This window comes from Nerophis lumbriciformis, linkage group LG04, assembly GCF_033978685.3.
Source record: "Nerophis lumbriciformis linkage group LG04, RoL_Nlum_v2.1, whole genome shotgun sequence".
NCBI lineage: Eukaryota > Metazoa > Chordata > Actinopteri > Syngnathiformes > Syngnathidae > Nerophis > Nerophis lumbriciformis.
The window spans coordinates 57,527,547-57,550,076 of record NC_084551.2 but is presented as its reverse complement, the minus strand read 5'-3'; the positions used below and the strand labels follow the sequence as shown (position 1 = coordinate 57,550,076).

Genomic DNA, 22,530 nt, shown 5'->3' with positions numbered 1-22,530 from the left:
ATACTTCATGTGATGTCATCCATACTTCATGTGATATCTTCCATACTTCATGTGATATCTTTGATACTTCATGTGATGTCATCCATACTTCATGTGATATCTTCCATACTTCATGTGATATCTTCCATACTTCATGTGATGTCATCCATACTTCATGTGATATCTTCCATACTTCATGTGATATCTTCCATACTTCATGTGATGTCATCCATACTTCATGTGATATCTTTGATACTTCATGTGATGTCATCGATACTTCATGTGATGTCATCCATTCTTCATGTGATATCTTCCATACTTCATGTGATATCATCGATACTTCATGTGATATCTTTGATACTTCATGTGATATCTTTGATACTTTGTGTGATATCTTCCATACTTCATGTGATATCTTTGATGCTTCATGTGATGTCATCTATACTTCATGTGATATCATCCATACTTCATGTGATATCTTCCATACTTCATGTGATATCTTCCATACTTCATGTGATATCTTTGATACTTCATGTGATATCTTCCATGCTTCATGTGATATCTTCCATACTTCATGTGATGTCATCGATACTTCATGTGATATCTTCCATACTTCATGTGATGTCATCCATACTTCATGTGATATCTTCCATACTTCATGTGATATCTTCCATACTTCATGTGATGTCATTGATACTTCATGTGATATCTTCCATACTTCATGTGATGTCATCGATACTTCATGTGATATCTTCCATACTTCATGTGATATCTTCCATACTTCATGTGATGTCATCGATACTTCATGTGATATCTTCCATACTACTGATGCGTGTCAAATGTCATCAAAAATGAGCAACTTTCAAAGTTTCAGAGCAGCTTTAATAAGGAAGAAAATAGTTAAAGGAGTGAGTGTTTTGCCACCTGCTGGTGTTTTAGAAGTACTGCATCCCATACATCCTTTTTTATTTGGTGACAACAAGCCAAAGAAAAAGCCAACATTTGTCAACATAAAGCAACTTACACACGCATAGTCTCGGAGGCGCGTTGGAGAGTGTCCAGTAACAAATGTGTCCGCATCGCTCCTCTTACGGTGTCACAATTTCTCTGGAATTATTCCACTTTGCATCAGTCCATCTTAGATGAGCTCGGGCCCAGCAAAGCGTTTCTGGGTGTTGTTGATAAATGGCTTTGGCTTTGCATAGGATCATGTTTTTGTTATATTCTGTTAGTTTTGGACTCCCTTGGTTCCTGTTTTTGTGCAACCTTGTTTGTTTTTAGTTACTATGGGTCCTTATTGTTTCCACCTGTCTCTGATTGGTGCTCGGGACGCTCTCCTGTTTCCCCGAGCACTAATCAGAGGCATTATTTAAGCCTGCCTTTGCCGGTCGGCCTGACTTCATTGTTTGCTTCATGCCCAGTTACGTGAGTATTCCTTGTCTTTTGCCTATGCTAAGTAGTAGCCTTAGCTTCCAGTGCGATCGGCACGTTGTTCCGTCGGCTTGTTTTCTGTTTTGGCACTTGTTGGAGTTGTTTTTGAGAACAAATCATGTTCCTACCTGCACGTCCTGTCCGGAGTGGTCCGTTTGGAACGAACCTCGCAGCAAGCTGTGACCCCCCCGCTCGTGACCCATGGCAGAGATTTAAATTGCACTTACGGATGTAGCGTCAACATAGAGCAACTTAGGGGTGTGCGAGAGTTTCCAGTAACAAACGTGTCCGCATCGCTCCACGTAAGGTGTCACGATTTCTCTGGAATTATTACACTTTGCATCAGTCCATCTTAGATGAGCTCGGGCTCAGCCAAGCGTTTCTGGGTGTTGTTGATAAATGGCTGTGGCTTTGCATAGGAGAGTTTTAACTTGCACTTACAGATGTAGCGGCCAACTGTAGTTACTGACAGTGATAATGAATTATTTGTGACCACTCCGCTATTACCACTCCACTTCAACTTTTTAAAGACAGTTCTGTGTGAAACTTTGTGTACTCATGGTAGAAATACTAGTGAGTACTTTGCAAGAACGTCATGTAAAATAACTGTTGTGAGTAAAAGTGATGAATATTGTGTATGAGTCTCTTTTCCTTTTGATGCTTCTTCTCTTGACCCGCACACCTCCACGTCCATAAATCGTCAGCTCCTGTCAGGAGGTCCAAGGATGCCAGACGGAGGGAATAAACAGAGCCGACACGGGGCCCCCCACCACCAGGACCATGTCCAAGGCGGCGGGAGCGTGCGTCCGAGCCGGGCTCCGCCTGGGAGCGCCCAGCAGGGCTCTGGCGGTGGCGGTGCCGGCACCCGGAGAGGGCAGGCGAGGTGCGGGAGGAGAGGACGGAGTGAGGAGCTTCCAGGAGATCCCTCACACGGGCAGGAGCGGATGGATCAACCTGGTCCAGGTCTGGAGGGAGGACGGCTTCAGGCTGCTCCACAAGCGCATGGAAAGGACCTTCCAGAACCTTGGACCTATTTACAGGTGAGGATGGACCCGCTTCAACACTTCCCAAATCACCCAAAAGGGCCACAAAAGAATATTTTTCTTCACTTCAATCTAGTCATCAATATTTTACTTTCCTTTCATGCTCTTTTTTTTCTGGACAAAAACACAAACTATGCAACATTTTCCCCACAAAAATATTTCCAAGTCAAATATTTGTAGACTTTAATCATTGATATCATGTATTCCTTATTCTGGAATAACATTCACATTGTAGGCCCCTTGGGCCCTCAGGGGCCCCTCTCATAAAAAGTGCTGAAAGTAAGTCACGGGAAATCTTTTTTTCTTTGACTGTAAAATCATTTATTCATACTAACTTCTTATTTCTTCATGTTTTTTATGTTTTATATCCTTTTTATCTAAATAAATATATTTATTATCCTTTGCAAAAAATACAACGTGTGCAATATTTAAAAGTCTAATATTTGATATGAAATAATTGTATGTATATAAAAAAAACAAAAAAAACATATATATATATTTATTTATTTTATTCATTTTTCATACTTTGAATGCTTACATTTCTTGATTAACTTTAGATCAATTCTTTGACATTAAGTTGTTGTTTCTTTGTTTTTGTATATTTTATAACCTTTTTGTCAAAGAAACACTTTTTTTCAATGGCAAAAAACACAAATCTTGCCCGTGAATATTCCAAAGTCAAATATTTGATGTGAAGTAAGTGTAGGTCAATCATTTATAAGAAGGGTGATTTTTATTCATAATAATTTTCTGAAAATTGTTATTGGTTTGCATTGTAGGTCCCAGTCATAAAAGTGTTGAAACTGAGTCATATGGAAATATGTTTTTTATATTTTGAATGCTTAAAACAATCTTGATTAACTGAAGATCTATCACTGATATCAAATTTTTAAAATATTTTATGCACTTTCTATAAAAAAAAAACCCAAAAAAACACACATATAAATATACTATAATATAAATATACAAATATTACTAAATATAGAAATATTTGATGCAAAGTGTTTTTAGCCTGAAATCGATCAATTTTGATTTTATAATTATTTTTTGAGAATTGACTGTTTTTAATAACAATCAACATTGTAGGTCCTTTGGACCCTCAAGGGCCCCATTCATAAAAGTGTTAAAACTGAGTCATACATAAATATATTTGTGATACTTTAAACACATACATTTCTAGATCAATTTAAGATCTATTCACTGATATCAACTTTTTTATTGTACCTTATGTTATTGTTTGTTTTATGCACTTTTTGTATACAAAAAACCTTCAAAACCCCACAAAAAACATATAAAAATACATATCTATATATATATATATGTGTGTATATATTCAAATATTTGATGTGAAGTGTTTGTAGCCTGAAATCGATCAATAATTCATAACAATTTTAATTCATAATATTTTTTAAGAATTGATGGTCTTTAATAAAGATCAACATTGTAGGTCCTTCTGACCCTTGAGGGTCCCAGTCATAAAAGTGTTAAAACTGAGTCCTATGTAAATATATCTTTTATACTTTGAATGCTTAAAAAAAATCTTGATTAACTTAAGATCTATTCACTGATATCAAGTTTTTAATATATTTAATGCACTTTGTATAAAAAAAACAAAAAAACAAAACAAAAAAAACATACAAATATAAATATACAGATATTACTAAATATAGAAATATTTGATGCAAAGTGTTTTTAGCCTGAAATCGATCAATACTTCATAACAATTTTAATTCATAATTATTTTTTGAGAATTGACTGTTTTTAATAACAATCAACATTGTAGGTCCTTTGGACCCTCAAGGGCCCCATTCATAAAAGTGTTAAAACTGAGTCATACATAAATATATTTGATACTTTGAACACATACATTTCTAGATCAATTTAAGATATATTCACTGATATCAACTTTTTTATTGTACCTTATGTTATTGTTTGTTTTATGCACTTTTTGTATACAAAACACCTCCAAAACCCCACAAAAAACATATATAAATACATATGTATATATATATATATATATATATATATATATATATATATATATATGTGTGTATATATTCAAATATTTGATGTGAAGTGTTTGTAGCCGGAAATCGATCAATAATTTATAATAATTTTTAAGAATTGATGGTCTTTAATAAAGATCAACATTGTAGGTCCTTCGGACCCTTGAGGGTCCCAGTCATAAAAGTGTTAAAAGTGAGTCGTACATTTCTTGATTAACTTTAGATCAATTCATTGACATCAAGTTGTTATTATTTCTTTGTTTTTGTATATTTTATACCTTTTTTGTCAAAGAAAAACACCTTTTATCAATGGCAACAAAACACAAACTGTGCAATATCTTGCGCATGAATATTCCAAAGTCAAATATTTGATGTGAAGTAAGTGTAGACTTATTAGGTCAATCATTTATAACAAGGGTGATTTTCATTCATAATAATTTTCAGACATTGGTCTACATTGTAGGTCCCTGGGACCCTTTAGGGTCCCAATTGTAAAAGTGGTGAAAGTAGGTCAGATATGAGCATTTTTGGACTTCTTTCTTGACGTTGTTGTGCGTGAAAGAGAGAAGCTGGGCACCCAGAGCAGCGTGAACATTATGTTGCCTGGCGACGTGGCGCAGCTGTACCGCTCCGAGGGCCCGTACCCGCGGCGGATGATCCTGCAGCCGTGGGCGACGCACCGAGAGACTCGCCAGCACAGCAAGGGAATCTTCCTCAAGTTAGTCAGCATCCATTTTGCCCAGAGCAGCCTGTCTCCTGGTGTCTCTTCCACGCTCATGGTGCCTCCCTGCTTCTCCCTCCCCAGGAACGGTGAGGAGTGGCGCTCCGACCGCCTCCTCCTCAACAAGGAGGTGATGGTGAGCGCCGCCGTCCGGCGTTTCCTCCCCCTGCTGGACCAGGTGGCCAGGGATTTCTGCCGGATGCTCGGGGACCGGGTGGAGGCCGCGGGCGGCGGACTGACGCTGGACCCCAGTCCGGACCTCTTCCGCTTTGCACTGGAAGGTCAGACGTCAACTCCACCTTTGTCCCAGTTCAACCTTCAGCTTGGTGGTGCGTTCAAGTGTGCGCGTGAAGGACGGGAAAATACTCATCTTTACATTTCCCTGCATTGCCCGTGCAAAAAGAGCACCACAGCACTTCAGGGTTTTGATAAGAGTGGAATTGGTCACATGGTATCGGTCCGATACGCGGTATCCATCCTAAATGTTACCGTGGTGTCGAGCCAATGCCGTGTCAAGGTAAAATTACACCAAATCTGATTTAGACAAAAAAAATTGGGATATGTGGACGTTTGTGTATTGCCTATTTATTTTCAATGGGGAGAAATTCCTGGAAAGTCCGGCAAGACAGGGATTTTGGGGGGAAATGGGTAACATGTCTTTGCCTTCAATATCCAGGGTGAGTAGTATGTGTGGGCGGTTGAAAGGTTCCAATCGGGTAAAAGATGGTGCAAAAATGGGAGAAATTTGGGTGTTGTAGAACTTTGAAAATGTCCATTCATTTGAATGGGAATTTCCTGGAAATTCGGAAAAAAAAAAAAAGCATGTGCACAATTGTCATACATGGTATGGATGGGTAGGTGTTGGAATTTTTTTGATCGGTCCTGGAATGTTAACGCAGTAACGCTTTGAATTGACAATTGGTATTTTGGAATGCCCGGGATTTTCGGGAAAACTGGGAATTTGTTGGAAAGAAACATTCCAAACTAAGAGGAATGTTTTGATGGTAGAATGGTTGGAATTGGTGGACAAATGTGGACTGTGAAAACTTTAGAACAAAAGGTGAAAATAGGGCTTTGGAAAACCGGGAACTCTGAAAATTATTGGGGAAAAAAATGTAACTTGGAAAATGCTAGTTTGATTGTCCAGGATGAGTGGAAGGTGTTGAAAGTGGAACGGTCTGAATCGGGTGAGAAATGTGGGATATGTGGAAGTTTGTATATTGCCCATTTATTTTCAATGGGGAAAAATTCCGGGAAAACTGGGAATTTGGGGAAATATGTTTTTGCCTTCAATATCCAGGGTGAGTAGTATGTGTGGGCGGTTGAAAGGTTCCAATCGGGTAAAAGATGGTGCAAAAATGGGAGAAATTTGGGTGTTGTAGAACTTTGAAAATGTCCATTCATTTGAATGGGAATTTCCTGGAAATTCGGGAAAAAAGAAAAACAAACATGTGCACAATTGTCATGGATGATACGGATGGGTTGGTGTTGGAATTTTTTTGATCGGTTCAGGAATGTTGACGCAGTAACGCTTTGAATTGACAATTGGTATTTTGGAATGCCCGGGATTTTCGGGAAAACTGGGAATTTGTTGGAAAGAAACATTCCCAACTAAGAGGAATGTTTTGATGGTGGAATGGTTGGAATTGGTGGACAAATGTGGATTGTGAAAACTTTAGAACAAAAGGTGAAAATAGGGCTTTGGAAAACCGGGAACTCTGGAAATTATTGGGGGAAAAAATGTAACTTGGAAAATGGTAGTTTGATTGTCAAGGATGAGTGGAAGGTGTTGAAAGTGGAACGGTCTGAATCGGGTGAGAAATGTGGGATATGTGGAAGTTTTTATATTGCCCATTTATTTTCAATGGGGAATAATTCCGGGAAAACTGGGAATTTGGGGAAATATGTTTTTGCCTTCAATATCCAGGGTGAGTAGTATGTGTGGGCGGTTGAAAGATTCCAATCGGGTAAAAGATGGTGCAAAAATGGGAGAAATTTGGGTGTTGTAGAACTTTGAAAATGTCCATTCATTTGAATGGGAATTTCCTGGAAATTCGGGAAAAAAGAAAAACAAACATGTACACAATTGTCATGGATGACATGGATGGGTTGGTGTTGGAATTTTTTCGATCGGTTCAGGAATGTTGACGCAGTAATGCTTTGAATTGACAATTGGTATTTTGGAATGCCCTGGATTTTCGGGAAAACTGGGAATTTGTTGGAAAGAAACATTCCCAACTAAGAAGAATGTTTTGATGGTGGAATGGTTGGAATTGGTGGACAAATGTGGATTGTGAAATCTTTAGAACAAAAGGTGAAAATAGGGCTTTGGAAAACCGGGAACTCTGGAAATTATTGGAAATTTGTTTTAACTTGGAAAATGCTAGTTTGATTGTCCAGGATGAGTGGAAGGTGTTGAAAGTGAAACGGTCCGAATCGGGTGAGAAATGTGGGATATGCGGAAGTTTGTATATTGCCCATTTATTTTCAATGGGGAGAAATTCCGGGAAAACTGGGAATTTTGGGAAATATGTTTTTGCCTTCAATTTCCAGGGTGAGTAGTATGTGTGGGCGGTTGAAAGGTTGGAATCAGGTAAAAAATGGTGCAAAAATGTGACAAAATTGGGTGTTGCAGAACTTTAAAAATCGAATTTCCTGGAAATTTTGAATAAAAATAAAATATATAGACACAATAGCACAACTGTCCCAGATGTTATGAATGGGTTGGTGTTGGAAATGTTAGAATCGGTTGAGGAATGTTGACGTAGTAACGCTTTGAATTGAAAACTGGTATTTTGGAATTCCCAGAATTTCAGGAAAAGTGGGAATTTGTTCAAAAGAAAAAAAAACTTTTGATTTCCCAACGAAGAGGAATGTTTCAATGGTGTAATGGTTGGAATTGGTTGACAAATGTGGACTGTGAAAACTTTTGAACAAAAGGTGAAAATAGGGCTTTGGAAAACCGGGAATTCCCAGAATTGTTTTTAACTTGGTAAAATGATAGTTGTATTTTCCAAGACAAGTGGAAGGTGTTGAAAGTAGAACGGTTTGAATCGGGTGAGAAATGTGTGACGTTTGTATATTGCCCATTTATTTTTAATGGGGAGAAATTCCAGGAAATTCCAGGAAAACCGGGAATTTTGGGAAATATGTTTTTGCTTTCAGTATTCAAATTGGGTAAAAAAAAAAATGGCGCAAAAACGTGAGAAATATGGGTGTTGTAGAACTTTGAAAATGTCCATTCCTTTGAAAGGGAATTTCCTGGAAAAAAATTTAATAAATAAAAAAATATAGACTCAATAACACAATTGTCCCAGATGTTATGAATCCACAATCAATAAGACTTAGTCCACAATCAATAAGACTTAGTCCACAGTCAATAAGACATAGTCCAATATCAAAAAGACTTAGTCCACAGTCAATAGGACATAGTCCACAGTCAATAAGACATAGTCCACGGTCAATAAGATATAGTCCACAATCAGTAAAACATAGTCCACGACCAATAAGGCATAGTCCACAGTCAATAAGACATAGTCAACAGTCAATAAGACATAGTCAACAGTCAATAAGACATAGTACACAGTCAATAAGACATAGTACACAGTCAATGACACTTAGTGCACAATCAATAAGACATAGTCTACAGTCAATAAGACATAGTCCACAACCAATAAGACTTAGTCCCCAATCAATAAGACATAGTCCACAGTCAATAAGACATAGTACACAGTCAATAAGACATAGTACACAGTCAATGAGACTTAATCCACAATCAATAAGACATAGTCCACAGTCAATAAGACATAGTCCACAACCAATAAGACTTAGTCCACAATCAATAAGACATAGTCCACAGTCAATAAGACATAATAAACAGTCAATAAGACATAGTACACAGTCAATGAGACTTAGTGCACAATCAATAAGACATAGTCTACAGTCAATAAGACATAGTCCACAACCAATAAGACTTAGTCCCCAATCAATAAGACATAGTCCACAGTCAATAAGACATAGTCCACAACCAATAAGACTTAGTCCCCAATCAATAAGACATAGTCCACAGTCAATAAGACATAGTACACAGTCAATAAGACATAGTACACAGTCAATGAGACTTAATCCACAATCAATAAGACATAGTCCACAGTCAATAAGACATAGTCCACAACCAATAAGACTTAGTCCACAATCAATAAGACATAGTCCACAGTCAATAAGACATAATAAACAGTCAATAAGACATAGTAGACAGTCAATGAGACTTAATCCACAATCAATAAGACAGAGTCCACAGTCAATAAGACATAGTCCACAACCAATAAGACTTAGTCCACAATCAATAAGACGTAGTCTACAGTCAATAAAACATAGTCCAGATTCAATAAAACATAGTCCATAATCAATAAGACATAGTCCACAGTCAATAAGACTTAGTCCACAGTCAAAAAGATGTAGTCCACAGTCAATAGGACATAGTCCACAGTCAATAAGACTTAGTCCAATATCAATAAGACTTAGTCTACAGTCAATAAAACATAGTCCATAATCAATAAGACATAGTCCACAGTCAATAAGACTTAGTCCACAGTCAATAAGATATAGTACACAGTCAATAAGACTTAGTCCATAGTCAATAGAACATAGTCCACAATCAATAAGACATACAGTAGTCCACAATGTAAAATAATCAATAGGACCTAGTCCACAATCAATAAGACATACAGTAGTCCACAATGGAAAATAATCAATAGGACCTAGTCCACAATCAGAACTACTTAGTCCACACAAAATAACCTAGTCCATAATTAAAATACCTCTGTCAATAATCAATAAGACATAGTCCACAATGAAAAGGTCAAAGTCCACAATGAACTACTAGTCTACAATTAATAAGACATAGTCCATAGTCAAAATAACCTAGTTCACAATGAACATATCTCAGTCAACAATCAATAAAACATAGTTCACAATCAAAAATACCTAGTCCACAATGAAAGGGTCCTACTATGAAAAGGGCCTAGCCCACAATGAAAAACTCACAATCCACAATGAAAAAGACTTGGTCCACAATCAAAAAGAGTTAGTCCAAAATCAAAAAGGCCTAGTCCACAATGAAAAGGTCAAAGTCCACAACGAAAATGAACTAGTCCACAATCAATAAGACATAGTCCACGATCAAAACAACCAAGTCCACAATGAAAATGTCTCAGTCAACAATCAATAAAACATATATATAGTCCACAATGAAAACGTCTTAGTACACATTGGAAAGTACATATTCCACAATCAAAAAGATCTAGTCTACAATCAAAAGGACCTAATTCACAATGAAAGGATCCTAGTTCATAATCAAAAGGTCACAGGCCACAATCAATAAGACATAGTCCACAATAAAAAAGGACCTAGTCCACATTCAAAAGGACCTATTCCACATTGAAATGGTCCAAGCCCAAAATCAAAAGGACTTAGTCCATAATCAAAAGGTCCAAGTCCACAATGAGACGGACACAGTCCACAATGAGACGGACCCAGTCCACAATGAAAAGGCCCTAGTCCACAATCAATACGTGGTAGTCCACATTCAAAAGGACCTAGTCCATACTCAAAATGACTTAGTCCACAATAAAAAGGTCCAAGTCCACAACTAAAAGGTTCAAGTCCACAATCTAAAAGTCCTAGTCCATAATCAAACGGACCTAGTCCACAATCAAAATGTTCAAGTCTACAATGAAAAAGTCCTAGTCAACAAACAAAAGGTCCCAGTCCAAAATGAAAAGGTCCAAGTCCACAATCAAAGGGTTCAAGTCCACAATGAAAAAGTCCTAGTCAACAATCAAAAGGACTTAGTCCACAATCAAAAGGTCCTTGTCCACGATCAAATTGTCTTAGTCCACAATCAAAACGTTCAAGTCCACAATAAAAAAGTCCTAGTCAACAATGAAAAGGTCCTAGTCCACATTGAAAGCTTCCAAGTCCTAATTCACAGGTCATGCAGGTCTCCAGAAGAAGAAGAAAGAAATGAGTTGAAAGTGATCTGACCTTTCACCCCTGACCTCTGACCCCGTGTAGCCAGCTGCCATGTTCTCTACGGCGAGCGTGTGGGCCTCTTCTCCTCCTCGCCCTCGCTGGAGTCAGAGAAGTTCATCATGGCGGTGGAAAGAATGTTGGCCACGACTCCGCCCCTCCTCTACCTGCCCACCTCCCTGCTGGAACGCGTGGGCGCCTCCCTGTGGACTCAGCACGCCGCAGCCTGGGACCACATCTTCAGCCAAGGTACGGCGTCGGAGGAACGGACGGACGTCTGCTCCATGTCACTGAACTTGTGGTCCTCCAGCCGAGAGCAGCATCCAGAGGGGCTTCCGGCGCTTGTCCTCCGAGATGGCCGCCGGGACCAAGACAGACCAGTACAGCGGCGTTCTGGGACAACTGCTGGAGAAAGGACAGCTGTCTCAGGACCTCATCAAGGCCAACATCACTGAGCTGATGGCTGGAGCTGTTGACACGGTGAGTGTGGGTCTCTGTGTGTGTGGGTTTGTGTGTGTTGATGTTGTGTTGCCGTGTCCCCAGACTGCGGTCCCCCTGCAGTTTGCTCTGTTCGAGTTGAGTCGTAACGTGGACGTGCAGGACAGCGTGAGGCAGCAGGTGAAGGCGTCGTGGGCTCAAGCAGGCGGTGATCCTCACAAAGCCCTGCAGGGGGCGCCACTGCTTAAAGGCACCGTGAAGGAGATTCTAAGGTACACAAAACACGGGACTTAACTTTGTGTACAGAAGTTTTTATCATCCATCCATCCATCCATCTTCCTCCGTTTATCCGAGGTCGGGTCGCGGGGGCAGCAGCTTAAGCTGGGAAGCCCAGACTTCCCTCTCCCCAGCCACTTTGTCCAGCTCCTCCCGGGGGATCCCGAGGCGTTCCCAGACCAGCCGGGAGACATGGTCTTCCCAGCGTGTCCTGGGTCTTCCCCGTGGCCTCCTACCGGTCGGACGTGCCCTAAACACTTCCCTAGGGAGGCGTTCGGGTGGCATCCTGACCAGATGCCCGAACCACCTCATCTGGCTCCTCTCCATGTGGAGGAGCAGCGGCTTTGCTTTGAGCTCCTCCCGGATGGCAGAGCTTCTCACCCTATCTCTAAGGGAGAGACTCGCCACCCGGTGGAGGAAACTAATTTGGGCCGCTTGTACCCGTGATCTTGTCCTTTCGGTCATAACCCAAAGCTCATGACCATAGGTGAGGATGGGAACGTAGATCAACCGATAAATTGAGAGTTTTGCCTTCCGGCTCAGCTCCTTCTTCACCACAACGGATCGATACATCGTCCGCATTACTGAAGACGCAGCACCGATCCGCCTGTCGATCTCACGATCCACTCTTCCCTCACTCATGACCAAGACTCCGAGGTACTAAAACTCCTCCACTTGGGGCATGATCTCTTCCCTAACCCGGAGATGGCACTCCACCCTTTTTTTAAATCATGAACATAATTAGCTCATGGATGAGGAGAATGAACCGGATGGCGCTGAGGCAGCCAAGGACCCAACTCGCCCCTTAAACCCTTCTGCCATGTCTCCAGTAGGACCAATAAAAGTACTGTTTCTTGCTCACTGGAATATTTAGCTTCCAACCAGCCTGGACAGGTTGCGGCAGCAGAGGAAGAGGATGGTGTTGAGGCAAGAGCAACAAGTCCTGGAGTAACTTCAGAAGCTTCAAGAGAAAAGATTCAAGGAGGCTTAGGAATGCACCCTCAACCGGTAGAATGGACCGAGGGCAGCAATGGAGGATGACTGAAGCGGTGAAAGGACTGGACACCATGTTGCAGAGTGTCGGCCAAATTATCGTAATATGCCTGTGTCGACGAGATGAAAGGTTGAACTAAAAAAGCTCTCGCTAAAACCCGACGGTCTTGGCGACCAGCTAGCGTCTTCACCCCTGCGGTCGCTGTACCAGCCAGCCACCACCCACTTGACACGGATGTCAACTTCCCTGTTACACATTCTGTCACCGCCAGACCACCTCTCCGAACGGAATTTCCCCAGTTTGGAGAGTCCAGAAGGTCCTCCGATGTCGCAGACTTTGTTGAACACTGTGGAAACGTCCTAGCACTCTGCCCTTTGAGTGATGCTGGGTTGATGGTAACACTCAATGCTGTTCTAAAGGGTCCTGCAAGGAGTTAGTGGTTGGCAGCCCACACCAAAATAACCAGTTGGTATATATATAAGCAGTTGTTGGTGGGCTCCCTGATTGAACATGATTGGAGCAACACTAAAGACTATGGGAGTCATGTCCAGCAGTGCAACCCTCAAAAAAGTCTGGCCGAGTCAAAGTGGGGTGAATCTCTCTGGCCGAACAATCTCTTCAGCTGGTTCCGATGAGCTTGCACGGCTCCAAAGAAGATGGTCCACGAGAGACCAATAACTGACAACTGCTGGAGAAAGGACAGCGGTCTCAGGACCTCAAGGCCAACATCACCGAACTGATGGCTGGAGCTGTTGACACGGTGAGCTGTCTACTCACTGATGAGTACTTCCTTGTGGAAGGCTGTGAAGAAAGAAGGCGGGGTTCTGGAGCCAAGCGGAATTCCAAAGTTGATCATAGTCAATGGGCAAGTCAACAAAGCGGTTGGAAAAACCACCCTGCTCCTCAACCTGCATGACTTCCACGGCACCCAAAAGGTTCAAATGATAGCAGAGGACCACCTTGTTAATGGGCCTGGAGTTCATGACCACAGCACAGATGGTCCTCAAGCCCCATCTCAGGAAATATGTCATGCCGCAAGGGAAAAGATTCAGATTTCTCCCCAAAGGAAGAAAGATGCTTCAGCAAGGAGTGTGGTACCGGGGAGGACCATCCAAGGATGGTGGGTTCAATTATCAGCCGGTAGTGCCTGTTGCTCTTGCGCCACAGTTCCTGGCCTACTTCCAGAATAAGTCCGTTTGGAGGACAACTCTGGAGAATGAATACTCTCCTGAAGTTTCTGGAGATAGCCTAGTGGTTGACAGTAGGGAAAGATGCTTGGAGCTATGTCCAAGCATGCAGGACTCGCCAACAATACAAAAACACCAAAGATAACTTCAGTTGAGAAGATCGCAGTGGACTCAGTAGTGATAGTCGGAACTCTGTGCTGATAATGGTGGTGGACTACTACGTAAAGTCTGTAGACATGTTTGCCCTGAAAGACGCCATAACTTCCAAAGTCTGCCAAATACTCATGGATCATCTTCACTCGCTCGGGAGTTCCCATTGACCTTGTGTCTGACCAGGGGCCAGAACTCACAGGACAGCTTATGTCCCGTAGGTGCCAATCCTGCGGGGTAAGCCATCAACTCACCACAGCATACCTCCTCCAAACCAACAGGACTGAAGCTGCCAATCAGACCCTCAAGACCGGGATTGCCTCCTCTGAGGGAACCAGCATCAGGACCTGGATCAGTGCTTGCCTGGATTCTGGCCTTGAATGAAATATGACATCGGGTTTTGTACACGCCATGTTGCTTGTACAAGTGTGTACAGTATAAGTAGTATACAGTGTGTACTATAAGTAGTATAGGAGTAGTATACAGTGTGTACTATAAGTAGTATAGAAGTAGTATACCATGTGTACTATAAGTAGTATAGAAGTAGTATACAGTGTGTACTATAAGTAGTATAGCAGTAGTATACAGTGTGTACTATAAGTAGTATAGGAGTAGTATACAGTGTGTACTATAAGTAGTATAGAAGTAGTATACCGTGTGTACTATAAGTAGTATAGCAGTAGTATACAGTGTGTACTATAAGTAGTGTAGAAGTAGTATACAGTGTGTACTATAAGTAGTATACAGGTTGTACTATAAGTAGTATAGAAGTCGTATACAGTGTGTACTATAAGTAGTATAGCAGTAGTATACAGTGTGTACTATAAGTAGTATAGAAGTAGTATACAGGGTGTACTATAAGTAGTATAGAAGTAGTATACAGGGTGTACTATAAGTAGTATAGAAGTAGTATACAGTGTGTACTACAAGGAGTATATAGGTAGTACACAGCAAGTACACACTTCATGAAAACCTCAATGTTGTGTGTTGTTGTGTCAGGTTGTATCCAGTAGGCATCGCTGTTCAGCGATATCCCGTAAGAGATATCATTCTTCACAACTACAAGGTTCCAGCAGGGGTGAGTATCATCAGCACACATGCTATCATCAGCGGTATCGTCCATCATAGGCAGTATTGTCCATCATGAGCGTTATCGTCCATGATGTGCGTTAATCGTCCATCATGAGCATTTGTCCATCATGAGCGTTATCGTCCATCATGAGAGTTATCGTCCATCATGAGCAGTATCGTCCATCATGAACGGTATCGTCCATCATGAGCAGTATCATCCATCATGAGCATTATCCTCCATCATGAATGATATCGTCCATCATGAGCGATATCGTCCATCATGAGCAGTATCGTCCATCATGAACGGTATCGTCCCACATGAGCGGTATCGTCCATCATGAGCGGTATTGTCCCACATGAGCGGTATCGTCCATCATGAGCGGTATCGTCCATCATGAGCGGTATCGTCCCACATGAGCGGTATCGTCCATCATGCGTTAACGTCTATCATGGACGTTGTCGTCTATGATGAGCGTTATCGTCCATCATGAGCGCTATCGTCCAACATGAACTATATCGTCCATGAAGAGCGTTATCATCCATCATAAACGTTATCGTCCATCATGAGCGTTATCATCCATCATGAGCGTTATGGTCCATCATGAACTACATCGTCCATGAAGAGCGTTATCGTCCATCATGAGCGATATCGTCCATCATGAGCGATATCGTCCATGATGAGCGTTATCGTCCATCATGAGCGATATCGTCCATGATGAGTGTTATCATCCATCATGAGCGATATCGTCCATGAAGAGCGTTATCATCCATCATGAGCGATATCGTCCATGAAGAGCGTTATCATCCATCATGAGCGGTATCGTCCCACATGAGCGGTATCGTCCCACATGAGCGGTATCGTCCATCATGCGTTAACGTCTATCATGGACGTTGTCGTCTATGATGAGCGTTATCGTCCATCATGAGCGCTATCGTCCAACATGAACTATATCGTCCATGAAGAGCGTTATCATCCATCATAAACGTTATCGTCCATCATGAGCGTTATGGTCCATCATGAACTACATCGTCCATGAAGAGCGTTATCGTCCATCATGAGCGATATCGTCCATCATGAGCGATATCGTCCATCATGAGCGATATCGTCCATCATGAGCGATATCGTCCATGATGAGCGTTATCGTCCATCATGAGCGATATCGTCCATCATGAGCGATATCGTCCATGAAGAGCGTTATCGTCCATCATGAGCGATATCGTCCATGAAGAGCGTTATCATCCATCATGAGCGGTATCGTCCCACATGAGCGGTATCGTCCCACATGAGCGGTATCGTCCATCATGCGTTAACGTCTATCATGGACGTTGTCGTCTATGATGAGCGTTATCGTCCATCATGAGCGCTATCGTCCAACATGAACTATATCGTCCATGAAGAGCGTTATCATCCATCATAAACGTTATCGTCCATCATGAGCGTTATCATCCATCATGAGCGTTATGGTCCATCATGAACTACATCGTCCATGAAGAGCGTTATCGTCCATCATGAGCGATATCGTCCATCATGAGCGATATCGTCCATGATGAGCGTTATCATCCATCATGAGCGATATCGTCCATGATGAGCGTTATCATCCATCATGAGCGATATCGTCCATGAAGAGCGTTATCATCCATCATGAGCGATATCGTCCATGAAGAGCGTTATCATCCATCATGAGCGATATCGTCCATCATGAGCGATATCGTCCATCATGAGCGATATCGTCCATCATGAGCGATATCATCCATGATGAGCGTTATCGTCCATCATGAACTACATCGTCCATGAAGAGCGTTATCGTCCATCATGAGCGATATCGTCCATCATGAGCGATATCGTCCATGATGAGCGTTATCATCCATCATGAGCGATATCGTCCATGATGAGCGTTATCATCCATCATGAGCGATATCGTCCATGAAGAGCGTTATCATCCATCATGAGCTATATCGTCCATGAAGAGCGTTATCATCCATCATGAGCGATATCGTCCATCATGAGCGATATCGTCCATCATGAGCGATATCGTCCATCATGAGCGATATCATCCATGATGAGCGTTATCGTCCATGATGAGCAGTATCGTCCATGAAGAGCGATATCATCCTGTGTCCCACAGACCATGGTCCAAGTGTGTCTTTACCCTCTGGGGAGGAGTGCAGAGGTCTTTGACAAGCCGCTGACCTTTGACCCTGGGCGGTGGGGGGTGGAGAGAGGAGGCGAGGAGGGGGCGGGCTTTCGCTCGCTGGCGTTCGGCTTCGGGGCGAGACAATGTGTCGGCCGCAGGATCGCAGACAACGAGATTCAACTCTGCCTCATGCACGTGAGTCACGCACCACACTTTATCATATTCATCCGCTCTTCAATGTTTACAAGTGGAAAAAGAAGCTAAGCTAATTGCTGTGAAACATGTGATTACATCATACACATCTAAGTCATGTCAAACATCTATACTATTATTACATATACCATTATCAGCTATAATACTATTATCAGCTATACTATTGTCAGCTATACTATTATCAGATATAATACAGTTGTCAGATATACTATTATCAGCTATAATACTATTATCGGCTATAATACTAATATCAGATATACTATTATCAGCTAGAATACCAGTATCAGATATACTACTATCAGCTATAACACTATTTTCAGCTATACTATTATCAGCTATATTACTATTATCAGATATACTATTATCAGTTATAATACTATAATCAGCTATAATACTACTATCAGCTATAATACTATTATCAGATATACTATTATCAGCTATAATACTAGTATCAGATATACTATTATCAGCTATAATACTAGTATCAGATATACTATTATCAGCTATAACACTAGTTTCAGCTATACTATTAACAGCTATATTATTATTATCAGATATACTATTATCAGCTATAATGCTATTTTCAGCTATACTATTATCAGCTATATTACTATTTTCAGCTATATTATTATCAGCTATATTACTATTATCAGATACAATATTATTATCAGCTATAATACTATTATCAGATATACTATTATCAGTTATAATACTATAATCAGCTATAATACTACTATCAGCTATAATACTAGTATCAGATATACTATTATCAGCTATAACACTAGTTTCAGCTATACTATTAACAGTTATGTTATTATCATCAGATATACTATTATCAGCTATAATACTATAATCAGATATACTATTATCAGCTATAATACTACTATCAGCTATAATATTATTATCAGATATACTATTGTCAGCTATAATACTATTATCAGATATACTATTATAAGCTATATTACTATTGTCAGATATACTATTATCAGCTATAATACTATTATCAGATATACTATTACAAGCTATACTACTATTGTCAGATATACTATTATCAGCTATAATACTAGTATCAGATATACTATTATCAGCTATAACACTAGTTTCAGCTATACTATTAACAGCTATATTATTATTATCAGATATACTATTATCAGCTATAATGCTATTTTCAGCTATACTATTATCAGCTATATTACTATTTTCAGCTATATTATTGTCAGCTATATTACTATTACAGATACACTATTATCAGCTACAATATTATTATCAGCTATAATACTATGATCAGATATACTATTATCAGCTATAATACTATTGTCAGATACACTATTATCAGCTACAATATTATTATCAGCTATAATACTATTATCAGATATACTATTATCAGCTATAATACTATTATATTATACGATTGTAGATCCTGCTGAACTTCCACCTCAGTGTGTCGTCCTCACAAGACCTCGACACCAAAGTCACGCTCATCCTTCAGCCCGAGACTCCACCCAGGATCACCTTCCGGAAGATCTGACACACACACACACACACACACACACACACACACACACACACACACACACGCACACGCACACGCACACGCACACGCATGTTAGCATGTCGTACAAAAAGCAGCGAGAGACGAGGACCAGAACCAGCAGAGGACTTCCAGAATGTGCTGACCCGAGTCCATGGTGTGGTTCCAAGGTGTCGTCATACAGGATCCACGTCTGCTTCCCGCACGCAGCCCGACCACCTGGTCCTGGTCCTGGTCCTGAGGTAGTGGATCAGATCCAGACGCTGCACCTTCAGCTTGTCGTCCTTCCCAAGTACTGCGACGTCATGTGTGATGTCACCACTCTGTTGTCTTCTACCATCATGTGTGATGTCACCACTCTGTTGTCTTCTACCATCATGTGTGATGTCACCACTCTGTTGTCTTCTACCATCATGTGTGATGTCACCACTCTGTTGTCTTCTACCATGATGTGTGATGTCACCACTCTGTTGACTTCCACCATCATGTGTGATGTCACCACTCTGTTGTCTTCTACCATCATGTGTGATGTCACCACTCTGTTGTCTTCTACCATCATGTGTGATGTCACCACTCTGTTGTCTTCTACCATCATGTGTGATGTCACCACTCTGTTGTCTTCTACCATCATGTGTGATGTCACCACTCTGTTGTCTTCTACCATGATGTGTGATGTCACCACTCTGTTGACTTCCACCATCATGTGTGATGTCACCACTCTGTTGTCTTCTACCATCATGTGTGATGTCACCACTCTGTTGTCTTCTACCATCATGTGTGATGTCACCACTCTGTTGTCTTCTACCATCATGTGTGATGTCACCACTCTGTTGTCTTCTACCATCATGTGTGATGTCACCACTTTGTTGTCTTCTACCATCATGTGTGATGTCACCACTCTGTTGTCTTCTACCATCATGTGTGATGTCACCACTCTGTTGCCTTCTACCATCCTGTGTGATGTCACCACTCTGTTGTCTTCTACCATCATGTGTGATGTCACCACTCTGTTGTCTTCTACCATCCTGTGTGATGTCACCACTATGTTGTCTTCTACCATCATGTGTGATGTCACCACTCTGTTGTTTCTACCATCATGTGTGATGTCACCACTCTGTTGTCTTCTACCATAATGTGTGATGTCACCACTCTGTTGTCTTCTACCATCATGTGTGATGTCACCACTCTGTTGTCTTCTACCATCATGTGTGATGTCACCACTCTGTTGTCTTCTACCATCATGTGTGATGTCACTACTCTGTTGTATTCTACCATCATGTGTGATGTCACCACTCTGTTGTCTTCTACCATCCTGTGTGATGTCACCACTCTGTTGTCTTCTACCATCATGTGTGATGTCACCACTCTGTTGTCTTCTACCATCATGTGTGATGTCACCACTCTGTTGTCTTCTACCATCATGTGTGATGTCACCACTCTGTTGTCTTCTACCATCATGTGTGATGTCACCACTCTGTTGTCTTCTACCATCCTGTGTGATGTCACCACTATGTTGTCTTCTACCATCATGTGTGATGTCACCACTCTGTTGTTTCTACCATCATGTGTGATGTCACCACTCTGTTGTCTTCTACCATAATGTGTGATGTCACCACTCTGTTGTCTTCTACCATCATGTGTGATGTCACCACTCTGTTGTCTTCTACCATCCTGTGTGATGTCACCAATATGTTGTCTTCTACCATGATGTGTGATGTCACCACTCTGTTGTTTCTACCATCATGTGTGATGTCACCACTCTGTTGTTTCTACCATCATGTGTGATGTCACCACTCTGTTGTCTTCTACTATCATGTGTGATGTAACCACTCTGTTGTCTTCTACCATCATGTGTGATGTCACCACTCTGGTGTCTTCTACCATCCTGGAAATGACCCAAGCCTTGACTTTGGTGTGTTTTGTTTCTTTGAATAAAAAATGTCATTGTCAAGTCTGAGGGGGTTTTAGCATCCTGATAGACCACCGAGGAGCACCTGCTGGTCTCCAGAAAGCCAGCCCTACATTCCGTACTAAGATCTAAGATCTAAGACCACCTGTGTCTCAGAGCTCCAAATAAATATTCAGTAGATTTCTCAACATTTCTTTATTAAACAGAAATTCCATTCCATTGTTCAACGATCTTCACCTGCGTCATCCTTGATCGCCCTCACATCCACCTCGTCCTTCAGCCCGGTAGAATGTGGCACACCTGCCACCTAAAATGAAGTGGTAGGCCACACAAAATAACCAGGCAGGACTAAAATATTGCAACTTTACTTCCACAATATTAGACTTTTATTCTTGTAAAATCATGACTTTATTTTCAAAATATTAAATTTTTACTTCCACAATATTAGACTTTTATTCTTGTAAAATCATGACTTTATTTACAAAATATTACAACTTTACATCCACAATATTAGACTTTTATTCTTGTAAAATCATGACTTTATTTTCAAAATATTACAACTTTACTTCCACAATATTAGACTTTTATTCTTGTTAAATCATGACTTTATTTTCAAAATATTGCAACTTTACTTCCACAATATTAGACTTTTATTCTTGTAAAATCATGACTTTATTTTCAAAATATTACATTTTTACTTCCACAATATTAGACTTTTATTCTTGTAAAATCATGACTTTATTTTCAAAATATTACATTTTTACATCCACAATATTAGACTTTTATTCTTGTAAAATCATGACTTTATTTACAAAATATTACAACTTTACATCCACAATATTAGACTTTTATTCTTGTAAAATCATGACTTTATTTTCAAAATATTACATTTTTACTTCCACAATATTAGACTTTTATTCTTGTAAAATCATGACTTTATTTTCAAAATATTACAACTTTACTTCCACAATATTAGACTTTCATTCTTGTAAAATCATGACTTTATTTTCAAAATATTACAACTTTAATTCCACAATATTAGACTTTTATTCTTGTTAAATCATGACTTTATTTTCAAAATATTGCAACTTTTCTTCCACAATATTAGACTTTTATTCTTGTAAAATCATGACTTTATTTTCAAAATATTACTACTTTATTTCCGCAATATTAGACTTTTATTCTTCTAAAATCATGACTTTATTTTCAAAATATTACATTTTTACTTCCACAATATTAGACTTTTATTCTTGTAAAACCATGACTTTATTTTCAAAATATTAAATTTTTACTTCCACAATATTAGACTTTTATTCTTGTAAAATCATGACTTTATTTACAAAATATTACAACTTTACATCCACAATATTAGACTTTTATTCTTGTAAAATCATGACTTTATTTTCAAAATATTGC

The 22,530-nt window shown here is 40.2% G+C and overlaps 1 protein-coding gene across 2 annotated transcripts; it reads left to right on the top strand.

The window, feature by feature from the left end:
- The first annotated feature begins 831 nt into the window (after positions 1 to 831).
- On the top strand, positions 832 to 19,672 carry cyp11c1 (cytochrome P450, family 11, subfamily C, polypeptide 1). 2 transcript variants are annotated; one of them, XM_061958209.2, is made up of 9 exons: positions 836 to 2,450; positions 5,022 to 5,177; positions 5,265 to 5,461; positions 11,256 to 11,459; positions 11,521 to 11,690; positions 11,754 to 11,920; positions 15,255 to 15,333; positions 17,453 to 17,656; positions 19,092 to 19,672. In XM_061958209.2, the coding sequence occupies exons 1-9, from the start codon at positions 2,191 to 2,193 to the stop codon at positions 19,200 to 19,202; spliced, it is 1,548 nt and encodes a 515-aa protein (XP_061814193.2). In that variant the 5' UTR covers positions 836 to 2,190; the 3' UTR covers positions 19,203 to 19,672. The 2 variants fall into 2 exon arrangements, with proteins under 2 accessions (XP_061814186.2, XP_061814193.2); XM_061958202.2 differs by having other exon boundaries at positions 832 to 2,450; positions 11,521 to 11,920.
- Positions 19,673 to 22,530: the final 2,858 nt, after the last annotated feature.